Below are 20,029 nucleotides of genomic sequence, written 5' to 3'. Positions count from 1 at the left end.
TTGTTCTTAGATTTTTAAACGAGGAGATGAGAATTGCGGAGTGTGGATTTTAATTAGAAATTATAAGACAGCCATTTGTATGATTATAAATTAGAAGTAAACACTCAAGTGGCCCTCGCAATCATTCGTAAACCGCATGTGGCCCTTTGGCAAAAAAGTTGGACACCCCTGGTTTAAGGTCATGACAAACAGCATATCTTGGTGCCGAAAGTTTATGATAACAAAAAAATAATTATGGCAAAGCTATACTGGTATATGAAGTGTTAGCTTTACACCTGATTACATCATTAATGTCTTTCTGGTATTTTTTTCGTTTTAAGTAAAGGCAAAATGAATCGTTTGATAAACTAAGCAGAATGAGAAAGTTGATATTTCAATATTTCCTAGCTTGGTGTTTTCTGGAAACTAAAGGTGAGTGCCCTTGCATTTTTTTGCAAAAAAGAGACGTTCAGATAACAATCGGCTAAAGTTTCTAAAATATATTGTGGGAAAACTGCAAGAGCTCAGTAATTAAGTTATTATTGTATTGGCATTACTGTTAACTAAGTAAAATAGCATACATATTGATTTCTAACCAATTGCAGTTTAATTAGAAATATGTAATTGCGATCTGAACTGCATGTCTGTTTCGGAACTTTTGATTATTTTGAATCTACCTGTAAATTTGATAGTTTGTTTCAGACAGGCGTGTCCCGCTTTATAGTATGTTTCACCTTTTAATTAAAGTATCATTCGATTTCTAGATTCAGTGTTAAAATGTGACTATGTTCTACATTGTTCACAACAAGAAGTAGTAATGTTGTTTTTAAATATTTTCTAGGGTACAAGATAACTTACTGCACAAATCACACTTCAGTTCCAAGCATCTATGGGCCCAGTGACTCTTGCACAGGGGGAAATTGCCTAGATCTAATCAGTAAGTTTTGTGTTGTTACATCACTTTACTTGCAACACTGATACACATTTTGTCCACAGGCGGTAACTATAGTCATTACGCGATCGAAAACCACTTCCAACCGGCAAGGAACGGTGAGAACAAAATTAGATTTTACATGTTCTTCGCCAGAAGGACCCTTATTTAGGGTTTGAGAGAAACAACAAGCTTATATATGTCGCATATCAAAATGTATGTTATGATCTTTGTTGGAAAAAACGTGTTTATTTCTGTTTACCTAATGGTAGGGCGCATTTAACAAAACACAGCAAACTGTCAAAAGATTTAAAAAAAACATGAGCTGCCACTTTGCACATAACACTAGCGATATTTTCTGGCGATAATTCTTCGTTGAAAAATCGGAACAGACATTCAGGTAAAAGATTGAACTCAATTTAGTTTGTTTCATTATGTGATAGAAAGTTTCATTTAATTTTTGTTTGGTTTAAACATATTCTTTTGCCTTTCCTTTTCAGAATGTTGTTACACGTATTACCCCAAGGCATGCTACGATTCACCCGTGACTGGAATAAATGGAGACGGTAAATTATTTATTGCATTGTAAAGAAAACTATTTATTTTTCTCACCAAGAAACAAACTTAAATATCTGCAGTAAGCTTGATTTGTTGAAAGCGAATTGTCGGGTGCCAAAAAAAGTTTGCGCGTGAATTTAAAATCAAACATAAGATTAAAAAACATTGCTCATTTGGCGTACTAGTTTAAATCCTGATGCCCTAATCAGTACTGACCTACATGTTGGGTGCGGCTTTTCGGTGGAGAAAAGTTTTTAAATCCATAGTCCCTGCGTTTGAGGGTTTATGTTATGTTTTTGCAAATAAGTCTCAAATTTGTATCTGCGTCACCAGAAAACCTCCCTAACTCCTGAGCTTGACAATAGGGAGTCCAAAAAAACAAGTGTCTTGTAACTAGGTTTTATAGTTTTATAGTAGTAATACAGTCAGAAAACACGGATTAAAACGGAAAGGCAAACCAGACTGACAAGAAAGGTGGAAGGCCAGAAAAAAATAAAACAAAGAGGGCTTAAGTAAACCATTGCGGTTTTATATATACGCGGTTAAAGGCGTTAAATTGTGCACACGTGCTCTTGCAATTGGCTGTCGCAAAATTATGTACCAGGCAGTGTCAATCACAGGACAACGCACAGGGTAAAAGCGCGTAGACAGAAGATCACAAAGTCATATCTACAAAATATTTAACTGCGAAAAGAAATATTACAAAGTTTAAACATGATTTGCCAATCTACTAACAAACCATTGGACTATTTGACTTCAATTTGTAAATAATCCTTGTTTGTGTTATTAGGAACGGGTGACGTTTGCAGACTTAAAAACATCGAAAGTTGGAAATCTGTAAATGCAAATTATTCCAAATATTCAATCTCAGAAAACTGGACGGAGTCTGAAGGTAGGTATAAGTTATAAGTTATTTACCATGCTTTTTTACGAACGTTTTTTTACGTTGAATGGTTTTCTGATTACTTCTTTACTTGATGCATTTTTACAAACTATGGTTTATATCCATTAATTTAATTTGTTGTGGCCCAGTTTTGGTTTCAAGCATGGCATTTTTGAGCTAATTGCAAGCTTGAAACAAATGTTCATATGATGGCAATTTTATGAACTAGGGTGAAGTGAGACCGTAACCAATTCAGCTTTGTTTAAACTGAACACTGGGGTTAAAATATAAATTATAATCAGGGCCTTTTAGATATAGATTACTGGTTCGGGTAAAAAATTGCGATGCAGACTTTGTACACCTACATAAACAAGTTATCCGGGAAATTGTTGCAGATGGAATTTTAAAGATGGATTTTCAAATAAGCCCGTGTTATCCTGTAGTACAAGGAAGAATCAATGGTAAGAAAATCGTCACAATATCAAGAGATAACACCAATGTAACGAAGCATGGCATCTTTTGTTGCTTGTTTTGTAGAATGTCCCAAAGTGACTGATTTTATCCAGAAATTCCAATGTTCAAAGATCCACATATGTGAGAAAGGTTAGTAAACTGTAAATATGTTGAATGCTACAAGCACAGTTTATGTTCGCCCAAAACAGGTCACTTTACAATGGCGTAGGAAGCTAACAATTTTGAGAACGGCCAAATAATTTCTGGTGCAATACAGGTGTATTGACCAGGGTTTTCCAAAATGGATTTCGATGGGACCACCAATCAGCCTATTTGATTTATGTATTTCGCTTCTGCAAGAATATAGGCTATGTCAACTTTTTTTACGGCTTACAACTGGGGAACAACAGTCATTACTGAAAATGTATATATATTCCTATTGTAATTTAGTCGTGGCGTGATACAAAACAATAGTGCATTGAAGTTTCTCAATAAGCAACTTATTTGGTAAAGGTCATTGAACCTTTTGCCCTAACCTATGCCCTTGCGTATTTACAACCTTTCATTGTTGAAACTGGATTTAAAATAATTTGTAGCGGTTGTTTCTCAAAGCTTTGTACTTGTTTTTCAATAAAACCGTTCAACAAGCATCCTTGTAACAAAAACACAGATTGTAACAAAGGTCTGTGAAGAACACGTAATTTAGTGATTTTTTGAAATAATGGGTTAAAGTAAAGCATTTTGTTTCAGGAAATCTTAACAGAAAACGAATATCGATTATTGAGCCTCTACCTGAAACTACCATCGTTTGCACAGGTTAGAAAAATCAAAATGTATAACATGCAGCATCATACACTTGCTATAACACTATGAGCAAATAAATTATTCTGGAGACATTTGCATTACTGTGATATTTTCTGGTGAGAAACTCCTTTTTCAGCTAATTATATTAAAAGAAACCTAAATTGCAATGGAATGGAAGCTTTAGATTATGTAAATGTTACCCCCTATGCCACAGTACAAGTGAATGTTGCGATTTTTTAATAATTTGTTAAAAGCAATATGTCTCTATTTTTCTCTGTTCACTAAAATAACCTCATTGGACTGTAACATGATTATCACAGCAGTTCCATACATGCATTGGACAAAAAATAAATGAATAAGTTATTCTGTATCGTACCAATAGTGTTTGTATTTTTTTCACTCTTTGTTTTTTAGATTCCGCGATTGGAACATCAAATAACGGTAGGAAGAACTACATTTTGTTTAAATAGAAACATTTTTAAATCTCCTAAGCAAAGTTGTAAATTTAAAATATAAATTACTTACCAACTAGTCGCTAGATACCACATAATTTCCAACAGCCCTAAATGTATGGGTTTGGCCATTTTCCTGTGTGTATGTTGTTTTCAACCAAACTTTCGGGCATGAACGGGCTTCTTTTCGGGTTTGAGCCGAGTTCTGTATCGAACAAAGTCATAAATGCTAACACAGTCTGTTACCATTGTCGTAATAGTTGCAATAAAAAAGACGTAGTAATCAGTTACAGACTAGTTTCAATCAGTTACTGCCTCGTGGGAAATTTAGGGCGCACAAATAAATCATTATGGCCCTTACTCCGCACAAAATTGAAAGGTGATATTATTGCTGACAACATCTACAACAGAAAATCTATTGTTAAGATCTCTCACTCGCAAACTCAAGTCGCATGAAAGTTGACATCATATTTGTGGTTGATGAGTCTGGCAGCGTTGGTATATCCAATTACCGAAAGGCGTTGGAATGGATAAACAACGTTACGAAAAGCTTTGAGTAAGAAACCTAAGGATAAAGCTTATCCACTGACGTACAAATCTAATGCTAAAATATCATTAATTAGGGGAATACATGACACCCCTTGGAAGTAACAGACTTTAAACTTACAAATCACCTAGTAAGTCTCATTGTTATAAAGCAAGTGTGCGCAGGTTTAAGCACATGAAAAACATTAGGTGACTCTTTTGAGGTAATTTAAAAAAACACATCTAAAACGGTTTTGCGGAATAAGCTTGAAAATTAGTCGTGGAGGTTAATTATATCTTGCAAGACTGTTATTGGGTAAACGATAGAAATTTGAGTACATGTTGTCTAATGCCGGCTACATGTTGCTGAGTTGCAAATGGAATTGGTGAATTTCCTCCTATTGTAGGTCATCAATCAATGTGGGTGATGTAAGAGTTGGAATGGTTAACTATGATGACAATGCTCGATTGTCGATTCTGTTGGTAAACAGAAGCGCTGAATTGTTATACGGTGGGTATCATCCAGAATAATTATCACTGTTTATGTAACAAAGCAATTTTCTCACAGAACTTTTGTTTGAGTAAAGAATTAATTATGCCGTTAGGGCTAAATAAACCATATTTTTCCTAAAATGTAGTTATTGATTAATCTAAAATTTATTTTAAACTTTTTGCACTCTCAAAAATAGGTGAGTATGAAACTAACTTCTCAAGATTGGTTATACTTATATTGTACGCAATATCGCCTTCTTTTTCAAACATATTGTTTGACTTTTCCCAAACGTAAAATAGAACGCCAAAATTGTTACAGTGGCACTATTTGGCTTGGGTTATGATAGTAACGGTTTAGAAATAATTTGACAGTTGCCTTGATTCATTTATGCTTTGGATGTTTTTGTAGAATTGGTGTTGAACACTTATTACGCGGGTGGTGGTACCAATACCTACAATGGAATTGAAAAGGCAGTCGAAGAGTTTAAGGCCGCTCCAACTGACAGCAACATTCCACGCCTCATGATTGTGATGACAGATGGCCAATCTGGTTTTCCAAGCCAGGTTAACTCATCAGCAAGAAATGCAAGGTTGTCGAAAAACTCCCGTAAAACAGCTTTTGTTAAAAAAATTATATAATATAGTTTTGTGTCTCAAGTATAAGAAAATATCATAAGATTTAAAAGCTATGTCAATTGCGACACCAAAAGTATTGCCGTCTTTTTTTCACAGTGTAACCATTTAATAAAGCAGAGTTGTAAGTCGGGTCAAGGTTTTCGGGCCGGATTTGCACCAGGTTTGGTTTCGGCCTGGGTTCGGCTTAGTTTTTTTTAACAAACAGGCCTTAATTCGGTCCTGAAAAACGTCTGGATTTACGTTACTGTCTGTTAGTAAACAAAATCATAATGCACATGGACTTTATAATAAACCGTTCCGTCCAATAAAACTTGAAATCCAGAACCTTCCTCAGTTCAAAATATATATATATTCAAACAAGAGGTTTGTTAAACAGGGCGGCCAACATCACAATCGTATCGGTTGGAATTGGATCAAACATTAATGATAATGAACTTCTAACAATCGCTGGAGTGAACGAACACGTTTTAATAGTCGGCAACTTTGACGCCCTAAGTGAAATTCTCAGCAAACTAACCACTGTTATAATGCAAACAGCTTCATTTCAGCTTGAAGGTAAGATGTTTTTGTTATGAGGTTCAAACCGAGTACGAACTAGGTGACCAAGTTTGATCAAATTCTTGTACCTGTCATTTGTTCAGTGCCAAACACCATTTGGACTCTTGGCGATCCCAAAAGATTTTTTTTCATTGGCACGTTAGTATGTGGACAGCTAGCTACCGTATAGATCAAGTCAGCGACAATCATAATTTATAACAGCAAGTATGCAAATATATGCAATGACACGCTGGTATAGCGAAAATAACATTGACTATCTATCAGCAGCAGCGCAATACATTCGTCAATAGTAGCATAACTGCGATTAGATAATCTTTACCTCATAACCAAATTGTTGTGATTAAATAATCCTTGGAAAACAACATAATTTCTCGTAAGGATCTCCAACTCAAAGAGGTTTTGAGTTAATTGTTTTAAAACAAACCAATATTGAGATAAAATAGAAACTTTAGATTGTACAACTGGGACGCCCATGCAAATGTATAATTTTGACATGGCGATTTTACTATTTTTTTTACTGTTTACTAAAATCACCTCAATGGCCTGTAACAGGGTTATCATTGCAGCTCTGTACATGCATTGGACAAAACATATTCTGTATACTGTATAGTACAACAGTAACTGCGTTCAAAATGTTTCTCTTATTGTTTGTTTAGATTCAACGAATGGAACAAAATACAACGGTAGGAAGAACTTATAAAGTTAACATAGAAATAACTTTTAAGCTTGGCGGATGAAAACAATAAATTTCATGGATGTGTTATAATTTGTGTTTCATTTTATGTTTGCTTTTAACTTCAAGGCAAATGTTGTTCTGAGTTTGAAACCAGAAAGCAGGAGCTCTAAAACAACCTGAAACACGTCAGTAAATTGAATCTAATGAATTTGTTGTCACTGGGTAGAACGTTCATCCTAGTTAACCTTTAGAAATAGTTTCTATGTTTATTTCATTTTTATCGTGGGTAGTAGGTAATGATTTACACCGAATCCTACTATCCGGTTACTAATTTCGGACACCAAATGATTTTAGGAACCGAATCCTTCCGATTTGGTACTCTAAGTTGCTCATTCCTATTTACCAGAATTCCCTTATTTTCTGCCCGCCATACTGTTAGTGTTTTGGTTCATTACTAATGTGTTTTTACGACCTATTAAAATAAGTAACTTCAATTGGTTTACCTATGATCATCATTTCAATCCTATAATGGCAATAACCCACACAAGTATTTTTAAAGTTTTCATGTTCATATGACTTTTGTAGGGCCAAGATGCGGTCCAGGGAATGGTCAAGCATACTGCACTGATAACTGCTCCAACATTATTCGTAAGTACGCTTGTGTAGAAATTGCTCGTTTGGATCTATGCCGTGGACCAACTCATTTAGATCGCTACATACTTCTCATTATATGGAGAATTGAGCTTACCAATTTACATTCTTCTTTAAGTTAAATTGAATGCAAGTTGCCTTTTGTTCAATACGACAACGTACAACATTTTGCTTGCTTTTTATACACTAAATATCTACTTGTGTATACATAAACACATTAATGTAAACCATATAACTTCTGGCCTATTAGAGGCGTCAAAAGGCTCGGTGAAAAAAAACAATCAAAACTTGAACAATTGAATGTCTGACATTAAGTCTAATGAATGCACCTGCTTGTCGGAATAACTGTCAAACAATACGATAGTTGTGCATTTACTGTATAAAATAGGTTGTATTTGGTTTGTTGCAGATCCAGAGTGTGCGAGGTTTTTCGATATATCAGCAGCAGAGAATTTTTGCAAGAAACATGTCAAAACAATGCTTGCAGTTTTTCTATTTTCGGATGGCATAGGTAAGAGTCGCACACGATCTAATACCTTACCCAACAATTTGCAATTTGCAAATATATTTTGTGCAGAATTCGAATTTAGCGATCCAGAAACTTGTCCAGATTCAGGTAAATTCAGGTTTGCATCATTTGTTTTCAAAACTAAATCTGCGACTTCCACAACCCAGATTTTCAGTGGAACTTATCTTTTTAAAACAACTTGTATTCATGGGCATTTTTAATGATGGAACTACCTACATTGTTTGCTCTCTTTAACCTGGTTTGACCAGGGTTTCTTAGGCAGGAGATCAGAGGCCCACTGTGAGAAATTTCGCCTAGTTTTGACCCAATCATGCAGTTCAGGTCCAACTCCTCAAAGTCGTTCGAGAACGGTTGTCAAAAGTAGCCGACTTTAAACAAATCGCTTTCTTTATTTTTTTCGCTGTTTGTATGTTTTTTGGTCCATTATTGATTTATCGGAAAATTTAGAAATTGTGGTTCTGGCCAATCCCTAACATTGTGGCTGTTTCAAGCTGGAAGTTTGCTTGAGCATCGGTCAACTTTTAGGTTGTTTTAGAACGTGTTTTTATTCAGATCCCGTTTTTATCCATGCAAGCAGCAGATACTATATAGAGTTTTAACATGTTTTTTGAGAATCCTAGAAAAGTGAAAGTAATAATAATGGGTGAAAGTAGAAACCCCTGTATTTCAAATTCGATTATACCCAAATCTTGGTTTGTAAACTATTCGTTTCCTTTCGTTCCACGTGGGCTGTGAGTGCTAGAATTATAGGATATTCAAGTATTTAAACTGTGCACTGGATCATATTTTAAAAGTGTTGGATTTGTTAAATGTTTTACAGAAACTTTGGGAGTTCATAAAACTACAATTGCACCGGAGTTGGAAGATCATGAAAATACAGATCCACCGCAGTTGGAAGTTCAGGAAACCACAGTTTCCCAGGAGTTGGAAGTACAGAAAACTACAGTTTCCCCGCAGTTGGAAGTTAAGAAACCGACTGACGGGAGTGGATTAGATAACCTCGAATGCATAATTGAGGAGTTTGGCCGGAATCATCCCGATACCAACGGAACTACCTACAACCTGACAGATGCCCAGTTACGTGTCGTGGTTACCAACATTGACGAGGAGACGTACAACTCAATTCTTCACCTTCAATCAACTCACATCGACTTTACGCTACAAACAATTAACGTTAGTCAAATCGTTGTTGCTGTGTTTATCTATAAGATAAACCAAACCAAAACTGTAGATACCGAATCACCCAGTCGAAGTTCACTCGCTATAACGCGGTACATTGCTATAGATAACTCATCGTTTATTGTTATTGCTGGCTGGAATGCCAATAGCTTCCTGCCTGCATCCAACTACACTGCAGGAAGCGATCAGTTGCCAGGAAACGCTAGCTTTGTCGTAACCCCACCATCGACACAACCAGTCTGCAAGCAGATCGAAGAAGAAATGAAAAACACAAGCAACCTGAGGATCACAAAGCTTCAACACGTCTGTCGCTTCTTCGATGTAGCTTTAAGGAAATATTCAGGTTTAGGTTGCGCCACCATTACCAATGACGTAACGGGTGACGTCACTTGCGTGTGCAACCACCTGACCGTTTTTAGTGTTCTCATGGCAATGGAAACCGTCACTCTCCCTCATGGCGTAAAGGTAACAGCAGTATTGCAAAAAAGGAATTGTTTAAGGTTGATGATGTTATTAGGCTGATAACCAAATCAATTTAGCTCAAAACAAATGTATCAACGTTTCATGTAATGCAGATCACATCTTACACCACTGAAATTGCCTCCATTGTGGCATTGATAATCACAATAGCAATCCTTCACCATTTCAAAGGCGAAAACGATCGGGTTCCAGTTCAAATCAACTTGTCAGTGGCTCTTCTGCTTCTTCACGCAGTGAACATATCCCATGACCTTGTCGTTCTGCATGAAACCTCATGCATGGTGTTTACTGTGGCTAACCATTATTGCTTGCTGTCATTAGGTAAGATGCATGTAATCATAAACTATTAGGTAAGAAGCATGTAAATCATAAACTAACGACAATAGTGCGCCAGCCCTTTTAAGGGTTTATACCAATTCAAGCTTATTTCCCAAGCATGCCGGATGTCATGTGAATGGGCCTGCCATACTGTGATTTATGTATAATGGTAACGTGCTGGCTGGTCTGCATGAACCTTTCAGGGTAACTTCATCTGTTCATCTTGGTTAAACGACAATACTCATACGTCTAAGTTACAGTATACCTTTGAACAAAAATCTGTTAAAGCTCATCTTGAAACATGTTTGTGTTTAAGGATTTTGGTTTCTTGTGGAAGGCATCCGTCTTCTGATGGCCACCTCATTTCCCTACACATTCAGAATCCAAGAACCCGATAAACGTCTCAAAATCTTCATTCTGATGGGCTGGGTCATTCCAGCTTTCATCGCGATGCCATCTGCGGGAGTGGGTTTTCACTATGATATCTATATGAAGCACCAGCCATTCTACGAACAGTGTCACAAGTATTCAAACCAGTCTTCATCCAATCCCAAGTATGACAGATGCTGGTTGGATCCCGGTACCCCGATATTTTATTCAACGTTCGTCGCTCCTCTTGCTCTCGTCCTCCTTATCAACTTGATGATCATCGTGAAGACGACTCATGTGATTTTCAACTCACGAAGGATGCGCAACAGAGGTGAAGATCCTGGAACGGAAGACGCATTGAGGGCAGCAAAATCGTTCATTATCTTTTTCCTCATGCTGGGTGGAACATGGACTTTGGCATTTTTCACAGGTTTGTTTTTTATTTAATGCACAACTTTTTTTCTAAACTTACTTCCTAAACTGAAGTGTGGAGCGTAGTATTCGTTTTGGCAGAATGCAATTTTAACTCCCGTTTATGGCAAGATGCCGTGACGTCTGTGTACATTACAACGCTATATCCTCATTTTGTTAGATAACCAAACGTTTACATCTTAGGACAACTTTTGGTTTTTCAGCCTGGAAAATGCACCTTAAAATATATTTTGCTATGTCGCAGCAAACCTATTTACCAACTTTGAATTTAATGGTTTAGTGCAATACCACGTTGCACCCCTAAAAGAAAAAGTTTAATTTATATATCATAGTTTTATTTAAATTTAATACGTGAATCACTGCTGTAAAAAGCATATTTGTTTCTACAGGAATCGGCAACGACACTTTAAACGTGACGTTTATGTACATGCACAGCTTGGTGAACGGGTTGCAGGGAATCGTCGTATTCCTCCTGTACTGCGTCATGGATGACTTCATTAGAAAGAAAGTCTTCCCATGCAAGAGTGACGGATCTGGGCAGCAACCCAACACTGTAGAAGGACGTAGGAAGAAACCTCACGCGCAACCCTTTGTATTGGAACGAATTGAACACTTTAAGCCACCAGACTCAAATAATGAGTAAATGGGGAAGTTGGGAATGGCAGTTAATTTGTGGTTGCATCATAAATATATTTACGTATGTCTTGTATCTCGTTTGATTACGTCTTACGTGACCGCCAGGCTCAAATTATAAGTTGGTCATAAGTGGCCGATTGCAATCATTCTCAGCTTAACTGCGTAAACAATAACAAATGTATTTCAATTCTTGAAGCGTTTGTATTGCCTTTTTTCTCGTTTGTATTGTCTTTTCATTTTTCTTAATTTGTGATAATATCGTGTTGTACTTTTATTAGAAGAACAACTTAAAGCTTGCAAAATGCGTTTTTTGCTGTCACGCTATTCCTGCGAAAGTAGTAAGTAAAGTGTACGGTTATAGTTAAACCAATCACTTCTATTAGGTATTAAATTTGCCAGTAGTCCTGAATATTTACAAACATGTAACTCTTACTATATTAGTTTGAGTTTTTATTAAGCTTTCGAATTTACTTTATCTCATCAGGGCTTGTGTGTTTAACATTTTATAAAAAAATTGTCGAAGCTTTAAACGATATAAGAGGTTTAATAAACTGGGTAAATATGTATTATGGTTCGTGTGTCATTTCCCTTGTCTTTTTTCTGGCATTTTTTGTTTTCGCTTATTTTCCACATTTTATTCCTTAGTATATCAGTATATCACATCGTGAACTCATCACATAATAACTAAGCTACATGCTCTGCATCACAATCCAATTTGTGGTCTATGGTTTTTAAGACTGTTTACTGTTAAGTGGCTACACCAACCTACAGTGTGGGCTTATTTTTTTTAAGTCATATTGGGACTTTTGGGGGGGCACCGATTTTCGTGTCCTGCAACTCTGTTCTGAAAGATTTTGTTTGTGTTTGCTGCCTAAACTAAAATATCCGTTTGCTGTGACATATACAGTATAAAGTGTTCTGCAAAGGACTTTGACTAAAGCAATAATCTCGTAAGTCGTGATTTAAAAACCGTTGACAACGTCTTGCATGTTCATTTCAGCGACATATCAGATTGAGCGTGATTTTCCAAACTTAATTGACAGAGTTCAGAATACCTGAAAGAAAGACATATGAGAGCTGTATTATTTGCAATACACATATTTACAGAAACCTTTAACCGAACAAAAATGGAGCTGTGGTTTACGCAAATACGTTTCTGGGCTTTTAAACGCAAACGGTGTATTGCCTATACTTAACTTACTTAACATACTTACTGCTGCACGCAAATATACTGCTGCAATATTTTAAAATTACAAAAAAATTCTTAATATCTATTGATAAAACCATTGTAGATTTGTAGTGAAACTTATGCAACTAACATGACGCCTAACAAAACATAATGCAAACTAAAAAAAATGCCACAAAATAATATCATTGAGAAATAAAAGTCTTTTTTCATAAATCATTAATTTCTTTGTGCTTCAACCAATAGACATTTGATTCAGCGATCGCTAGACACAGTAGAGAGCAGGTGTAATTGACACAGCAGGAAGACCAACCGAGGTAGTAGGAATAACCGTATGTAAGTACAGGAGTTGGGTAAGCTATTGTGAATATTGTCATCGCAATGATTCCAGGCAAACCTAAAAGTATTAGGTGGAAATTGGATGTTAAACAACAATATACCCAAAACAAAAATGTATTGATGTGATGAACGGTTTGCACATTAATATCTGTGAAAGATTAGCATTCAAAAGACAATTAGCATGAACGGTTTGCACATTAATATCTGTGAAAGATTAGCATTCAAAAGACAATTAGCAATTCATTAAACATCATAGAATGATAGGTGAGCAATAATAGTTTTTTTTATTTTTTTACGGTTTTAGCTTCCAAATCGTTTTCACCTGTTAGTGCGAACGCAATTAAACTTGCTTTTGCATTTCGCTTCAACTCAAGATCGTTCTTGCAGGAATAGAACGTCATAGTGGAATAAAAAACAACATTTCCGAAAAGCAACATGATAGCCATCCATATGAAGAAACCAGTTGCAAAGAACGCTCCATACTTGTCATCTAAATAGAAATCGTACGCTAATTGTATGTTTTTATTCACTAAAAGTGATTAGATGAGTTTATTACGCTTGGTAAAAAAAAAAAAACGTAGGCATAAAATTATACAACATAAATCGACTACTTAGGAACAGCTGCGCAACGTTGAAACGTGAACGAGAGTTCACACGAATGGGAATTTAAAAACCTCCGCAAACGCAACTAGTAAAAATAGTAGATGTTTTATGTTGATTGCTATGTGTTGACTCTTAGATTTTACTAAACTGGTTCAGAAACTTACCTTTACCATAACCATAGCATTGAGTAAAATTGCAGTAAGTGTTGAGTCCAGTTGAAAAACCAGTCGAGTTGTTGCTTGCCCACTCAGGCGTGCCTAATGACGTCACCGTCAGACTCGCTACAGCGAAAATTGTCAGAAATACAAGAAAAAATGTTGACATATGCTTTAGTCGCCTTTTTCTGCTAAAATATTCTCCACAAAAGTCCAAAAAAGTTTGCAAATTTTGCTGAACCATTTTTTTGCAAATGCCATTTTTTATATTTTCTATCAAGTTAGAGAAATTATTTTACATACACATCAGCCAGGAAACTATAGACTTGATCATGTCCTATATGACAAGTATTTCAGTTTTGACAACAGCTTGGAAAAATGCATGTTAGAGTATTTTGCATCTACTGCATTACAAATTCTGATTGTTATACTCTACTCAACGCTAATTAACTTAACAAGTCAAAATGAGCATATATTCATTGCTAGAATCAGCCATGAAGCGTTCATGTAAATCAACAATCACGGCACACTATACAAATCAGTGTACACTACGTCTATTTAAAAGCCTGAAAAGCAAGACCAGTTGATTCGGAATACCGCCCACAATCAATCTGACGTACTACATTTTAGGCTAAAATTTAAATTCGGTTTTAGTGAGTACTCTACCTCAACATCACCAGTGATCAGTTTCACAATCAGCTTGTTATTTACACAGTACCAGCTCAACTCAGTACGTTGTTTCACGAGACAAAAGTCAATATTTGGGTTGCGTGCGTTTATGACGTAGTTACCATCGTACCGTGACTTATCGCGTGAGTTAAGAGAGGAAAATTTAGAATGAATAACTGGGAACGACAAAATGTGAAAAAAAATTGGACGTGTAACTTTAGTTTGTAGGAAGGTGTATTAGACAAGATAAATAAAATCTGGGAATAACTTAAGGCTGTAGTATTGTTGCCCTCTTTTGTTATTTGTTTCACTTCTATCCTATGAGGGCAAGCTTATGATTAGACCGCCGTCGAATGAATATGTATATTTCAGATAAGGTGAACACTCAATAATATGAGTACTGTAATTCACATATAAGTATGCCTTGCTTATTGGTCTACAAAAATGCTTTGGGGTTGATCCTGTGTACAAATGGATGTTTATCTTAGCAAACAAATGATCGAAATGGAACTCTTCTACAACGAAGCTGACAAGTGCAGCATATGAGGAAAGCAACGGTGCTAGTTATCCGACTTTGGATGAATTCACCAGCGGACCGCAGGCTAATTTTTTAACCCACACTGTAAAAAAACTCGAAAATTTTACTAGAAAACCCTACGTAATCTTTACGGATACGAAACGTAAGTTTCTGCATGCCATGATAACGTTGGTATGCTTGAGAAACTGAGTTGTTGTTTCTGTATTACGCCTTTAATAAAACTGGTGTACTTTGCTTTGAATATCTCTCATTGTCAGTCCATTAAACTATTTTCTGATTAATTTCTTCAACTTTGAAGAAGAGTGGGTGACTTAACTTTATAGAATAACATGATTCCAAATCAACTGGGTTTGAGCAAATATCACTTAAGTTTATTGCCCCCAACACACAGGTCGGTGCAGGATTGAAACCCACATCCTTGTGAGCACAAGATGGTTGCGTTAACCGTTTGGCTGTAAATAACCAACCCCTTTTTTAGTAACCACAATTTAGTGTAAATATCACACTGTATCAAGCATGTTATTGCCGAGTTACATACCTCATTAACTAGTGGTCTTTCCTTTGATGACAAGGGATAAACAAAAATCAGTTTTCACACCCACGTAAAAACACCCAGCCAATTCTTTGATAATCCATTACTAACACACCACAAACAAAACACATTTGATCTCGTTTATGTTGACAAATACAATTTTTAAAAGTTAAGATCCTACTTCTAGGGATCACTCCTATAGTATGTATCTTAAGAACCTCATAAGAGTATGACAGACCATTAACTGCGATGATGAGACGCAGCGGGTTCCTCTGAGGATGAAACTTTGTGTTAAAACGAGTTTTACCACTCGGTCTCTTTGAAGATTGTTCTTGTTTTCTCAGTCGGTTGCATGAGGAGGAACTCGTGTTCTAAGCATTTAATTACTAACGTGTTCTTTACTTCAGTTATGGCGTCCTTATTAATCATCTGGTAAGATTTAAAGTCAGGGTGGCAGTAGAACTAAGTGCAAGAAAAACTATACACAACATGTAGTGTCTGTCTAAATACCAAAAATCTGATTGATAATGAACGCACAACGTTGAACCGACTAAAAGTTATTGACTGCAGCTAGGTCATTTATGGCAATTTAGATTAATTTCAATGTTACAAGCAGTCTGTTTTTTAGCTGGTATTTCAAACAAATTTTCAGGCAGTTCTTAATCAGCAACTTGTTTATCATTTGATTTTGTGTCAAGTTGTACGTCAACTTTTTGTCTCACATCAGATGAAAAGTATGCAAGTTTGTGTGGTATATTAAACTAAAAAGAAAATTGGAACCAAACAACAACTCCTGCCAAGCATGTTGTTCGAAATGTTGTATTGAATAATGGGCGGGATTTTATTGGACATATCAACGATTTAAATAATACCCCCACAGTTTGCTAATTGTTTTCCTGTACGAATCGGTATCAATGGACACGCTTTCTGAGCAGTTGACCATGTCTTAACTAGAGGCCTGCTTCGTTTTGGTAAAAGTTAATGTAATTAATATTAAAGCATCTAGCCATTAAATGATAAGTAAGCTGCAGACAGTACACACTATATCGACCCAAAAGGTCTTATTAGTGCAGCCGGTGACGAATAGACCGTGTTCGCTAGTAGGTTCTATCCATCCAACCACAAACCAGTTTGTTGGGTAACAGGCATATGGAATGCCGTCAGATGGCTATACTAGCCAATACCAACTGTCTTGTTACCAGCTGCACTGATGAGGCTCTTTGACACAACTTTTCTTATCTTAACCGAATAATGTATGACTGGTGATCCTCTACTACGAAGCTGACATGTGGAGCATTTACACCAGGTAATGGTGCTGGTGGTTCGACTTGTGCTCCCGTCGAGGGTTCGAATCCCACCGCAGACTAGCCGTTTTTAGCGTACGTCTAGCCGTATGTTAGAATGTGTGGTGGCGGCTGATTCGGCGCCTTCAGTAGGCCTGACATACTATGATGATAGTCTAAATGTAACATGTTTCTGTTTGGTTCACTTGTCCGTTAACTTTAACTGTTGTGTAACACATAAACATCTATTTAACCGCAAACCGAATCAAAGACCTTATGTTTGAGTGTACATTAACTCTGCAATCCCAGTGACAGGCAACATTAATGTCTATTTTTGTTTATTGTTTCGCGCTTCATAACAATTCAATGATGCGCATCTTTTTCTAAGTTGTTGATTGTTTAATGTAATTGTGTCGCTATGTTTTCTTTCCCTAAAAAAACAAGAATTTACCCAAAAAGCAAATGAGCATCGGCTTAAATACTTTATTCAAGTCTCAGAACACTGTAAATCATACGAGTACATTAGACCCTGCATTGCCAAAACAGTATTGAACGGCTGACTATCCCATAAGACCAGTGGTACCCAATCTTATACTGATTGCACCCTAGAAGAAGATGATTTTTTCTAATATTATACGTTTCTGAAGGTAACAACATATTCGTGGGTGTATTCACTCAAACATTGGAATTGTAAGTCGATTTAAGTTGGTATATTAACACAGAATTCTGTTATTAGCAATGGACTGAAAATGTGTTTGGATTACATTTTAGGTCGTTAGGAAACTACCAGCACAGCAAAGTGCACACCAGTGGGAAATACAAAGTTCATCCTGAATGTTGTGTAAATATTAGCTCATAAACAACCAAAATATGCATTAAAAACATTTTTTAAGTAGATTTTCGGAGCTAAGAAAAAATAATTAAAACCCCAAACAGGTGGTTCATTTTAGTGTGGAAATCTTAATTTTTTATAAAAGCACTTTAATTTTTATAAAGGCCAACACAAAGAAGTTACGACACGCGCAAATTTGAACAAACTTACGGTTTAAATTATGTACATAAATTCTGATAACAGACTGCGTTTATCGGACGTTCAAACACCAAGCACTTGATGTCTGCCACTTTCTCTTTTGGCTGTTGTAAGTTGGTAGGTGTTAATGTGTGGTGCGATAGTCGGTAAAGCGATTAGGTAACTAACTAAATGTACAGTCACGCAGTGCATCAAATTATAATTGAATTTATATGGCAACATCTTGTGTAATATTTTGATATCAATTCATCTTGGGCCAGCAGGATTGGTGGTTCTGATTATAACACTGTGCATTGTGTTTTTCAAAAACATACCAATTTAATTGCAGAAGTAACAGGTATTCGGACAGAACAGTAGTATTGAAACGTTCAGCTCTACAGCAGACACTTTAACATTATGTGAATGTTGTTTCGATCTTAGAGAATGGAAATTAAACCAAACAATCACATACTTTCGCATAAACTAGGATTTCAAGCCTGTTTGAAAGGGTGAACTGCTCATAACTTTTACAGATTTTGTAACAATTTAAATATGGCTAATATCTATGTAAATAATGAAGCTGGTACTTACGAAACAATTGAGATGCGAGATGAACTTCGAGAAGCTGCAGATATTACAAGGAAACCAGGTAGATTTTTTCAAGGAACGTTTAATTTACACATTTATACGAAAAGACATTTTGACACAATGAAGGCCACAGATAACCAGACATTATTTTAAATCCGAACCAATGCAGTGCGTAACCACAACAAATCGTTTTTTTTATTTACCACAAAGCGCATGTGTTATTCAAGTTAACAATGTTAGCAATTATTTAAATTTTAATCTTTAATTGATTTGTTTTGTGTTTTTGTCTTACAATTTTTGTTGTTGTTGTGCGAATAATACCAACACAAATATTTAAGATTCAAAGATGAGAAAAAATCTCAAAACACATCTAAAATGTTCCTTGTGGTTATAATTTTGGTGTGTGCTGTCGGAATCTTAGCTTCTTTGGCGCTAGTTGTTGGAATACTTAATTTCACAAAAGATCGGGTATGTGATGCTTGTTTAACAAACAGCGAAACAGTTTTTTGATTAAATCTGCATGATTTTTTTTGTTACAGATCGAAAATGAGGACATTTACAGCAATAAGTCAAATATTACAAAAGTGTTTTAAACTTTCTCTTTGTTATTTGTTAACTTTACTACGTTTAAAATTACCACTCATGGTGACATAACATAGGAATAAATGAAAGCCACACAAAATGCTTTAATTTTGAAATGATTCTTTGCGTTTACAACTGCTCGTTAACATTTGTGCACTTTTGCATAGCAACACAGCCAACTGGACAGACAACCTTGGAAACAAACACAACAGTGGCAACAAAACCACCACTCGGTACTTTTGCCAATCCTGCCCGTTCATGTGTTGAACTGAGAGACGCTGGGTTTAAAGATGGGATCTACGTTATACAACCGTCATTGGCATCGTTCGAGGTTTATTCACTTTTCACAGAAACTGATCCATTTTCATTTATATTTTTTGTACTTTAATTATAATTTAGGTTTACTGTGACATGATAGCTGCTGGTGGTGGATGGATTCTCGCCGCTACAATAAACGACAATGATCTAAGTTTAGATGAAAGTTATAGTGATTTGTGGTTTGTTAAGTCGTCAAATAACAACGAAAACAGTATGGGTAAGTTATGGTATTTTATTGCACAAAACAAACATTTTACGTGCATCTTAATTGTTAGATTACAACAATTGGATGAACACAAATAATTTCGGAACATTTGCTACTTGTACACGGTCAGATTTCAAAAGTCAAGCTTATTATGAATATCAGGCAAATATATCTGCACATGATGCAATTGATTTATTAATCAACTGCTAATTTTCAGGGAAAAGATATAATGTTACGTCATGTGTCAAATGAAACACCACTGGAGGCCAGCAGAGAGCAAAGTAATTTGCAATATCAAACAGAGAACGGGTTTATGCAAATATTTATGGGGAAATTTGCATGAAATGTTCAACTCTCGATATAAACTAGAACAACAAAATGGTAAGACAAACACTTGGCGTCATGTTGTTTATGCAAATTATTTAACCAACCAAGTATTGAATTAACGTCTATAAAGAAATTACTGGTAGTGTAGATTTAA

The 20,029-nt window shown here is 35.9% G+C and overlaps 2 protein-coding genes, 1 long non-coding RNA gene and 1 other non-coding gene across 4 annotated transcripts; 3 read left to right on the top strand and 1 right to left on the bottom strand.

Annotated features, from left to right (window-relative positions):
• The first annotated feature begins 6,906 nt into the window (after window positions 1–6,906).
• Window positions 6,907–8,109, top strand: LOC145219424 (uncharacterized). The gene is made up of 3 exons (XR_013857913.1): window positions 6,907–6,954; window positions 7,533–7,595; window positions 8,008–8,109. It is a non-coding gene; the product is annotated as an uncharacterized LOC145219424 (long non-coding RNA).
• A 1,898-nt stretch (window positions 8,110–10,007) lies between these two features.
• LOC145219423 (corticotropin-releasing factor receptor 2-like) lies at window positions 10,008–11,548 on the top strand (the record flags this gene model as incomplete). The annotated part of the gene is made up of 3 exons (XM_080086790.1): window positions 10,008–10,107; window positions 10,421–10,903; window positions 11,295–11,548. Coding segments are annotated over 3 exons (837 nt in total), but the record flags the coding sequence as incomplete, so codon positions are not given.
• A 1,388-nt stretch (window positions 11,549–12,936) lies between these two features.
• Window positions 12,937–13,993, bottom strand: LOC145219422 (uncharacterized). Its single transcript, XM_080086789.1, has 3 exons — window positions 13,834–13,993; window positions 13,389–13,556; window positions 12,937–13,124 (listed from the first exon to the last, which is right to left on the bottom strand). The coding sequence occupies exons 1-3, from the start codon at window positions 13,991–13,993 to the stop codon at window positions 12,937–12,939; spliced, it is 516 nt and encodes a 171-aa protein (XP_079942915.1).
• A 1,741-nt stretch (window positions 13,994–15,734) lies between these two features.
• Window positions 15,735–15,943, top strand: LOC145221537 (small nucleolar RNA U3). The gene has a single exon (XR_013859007.1). It is a non-coding gene; the product is annotated as a small nucleolar RNA U3 (small nucleolar RNA).
• Window positions 15,944–20,029: the final 4,086 nt, after the last annotated feature.

Source organism: Phallusia mammillata, chromosome 3 (assembly GCF_965637545.1).
Source record: "Phallusia mammillata chromosome 3, kaPhaMamm4.hap1.1, whole genome shotgun sequence".
NCBI classification, from domain to species: domain Eukaryota; kingdom Metazoa; phylum Chordata; class Ascidiacea; order Phlebobranchia; family Ascidiidae; genus Phallusia; species Phallusia mammillata.
The sequence above is the reverse complement of the archived record's forward strand: the minus strand, read 5'-3'. Positions and strand labels throughout refer to the sequence as shown.

What these genes read in the sequence shown, in the direction of transcription:
- LOC145219422 (XM_080086789.1), bottom strand. Translation starts at nt 13,993, where the DNA reads ATGTCAACATTTTTTCTTGTATTTCTGACAATTTTCGCTGTAGCGAGT. An exon ending in ATGCTATGGTTATGGTAAAG is followed by an intron (nt 13,557 to 13,833) that starts GTAAGTTTCTGA and finishes ATTTCTATTTAG; the next exon opens with ATGACAAGTATGGAGCGTTC. An exon ending in AATTGCGTTCGCACTAACAG is followed by an intron (nt 13,125 to 13,388) that starts GTGAAAACGATT and finishes TAATACTTTTAG; the next exon opens with GTTTGCCTGGAATCATTGCG.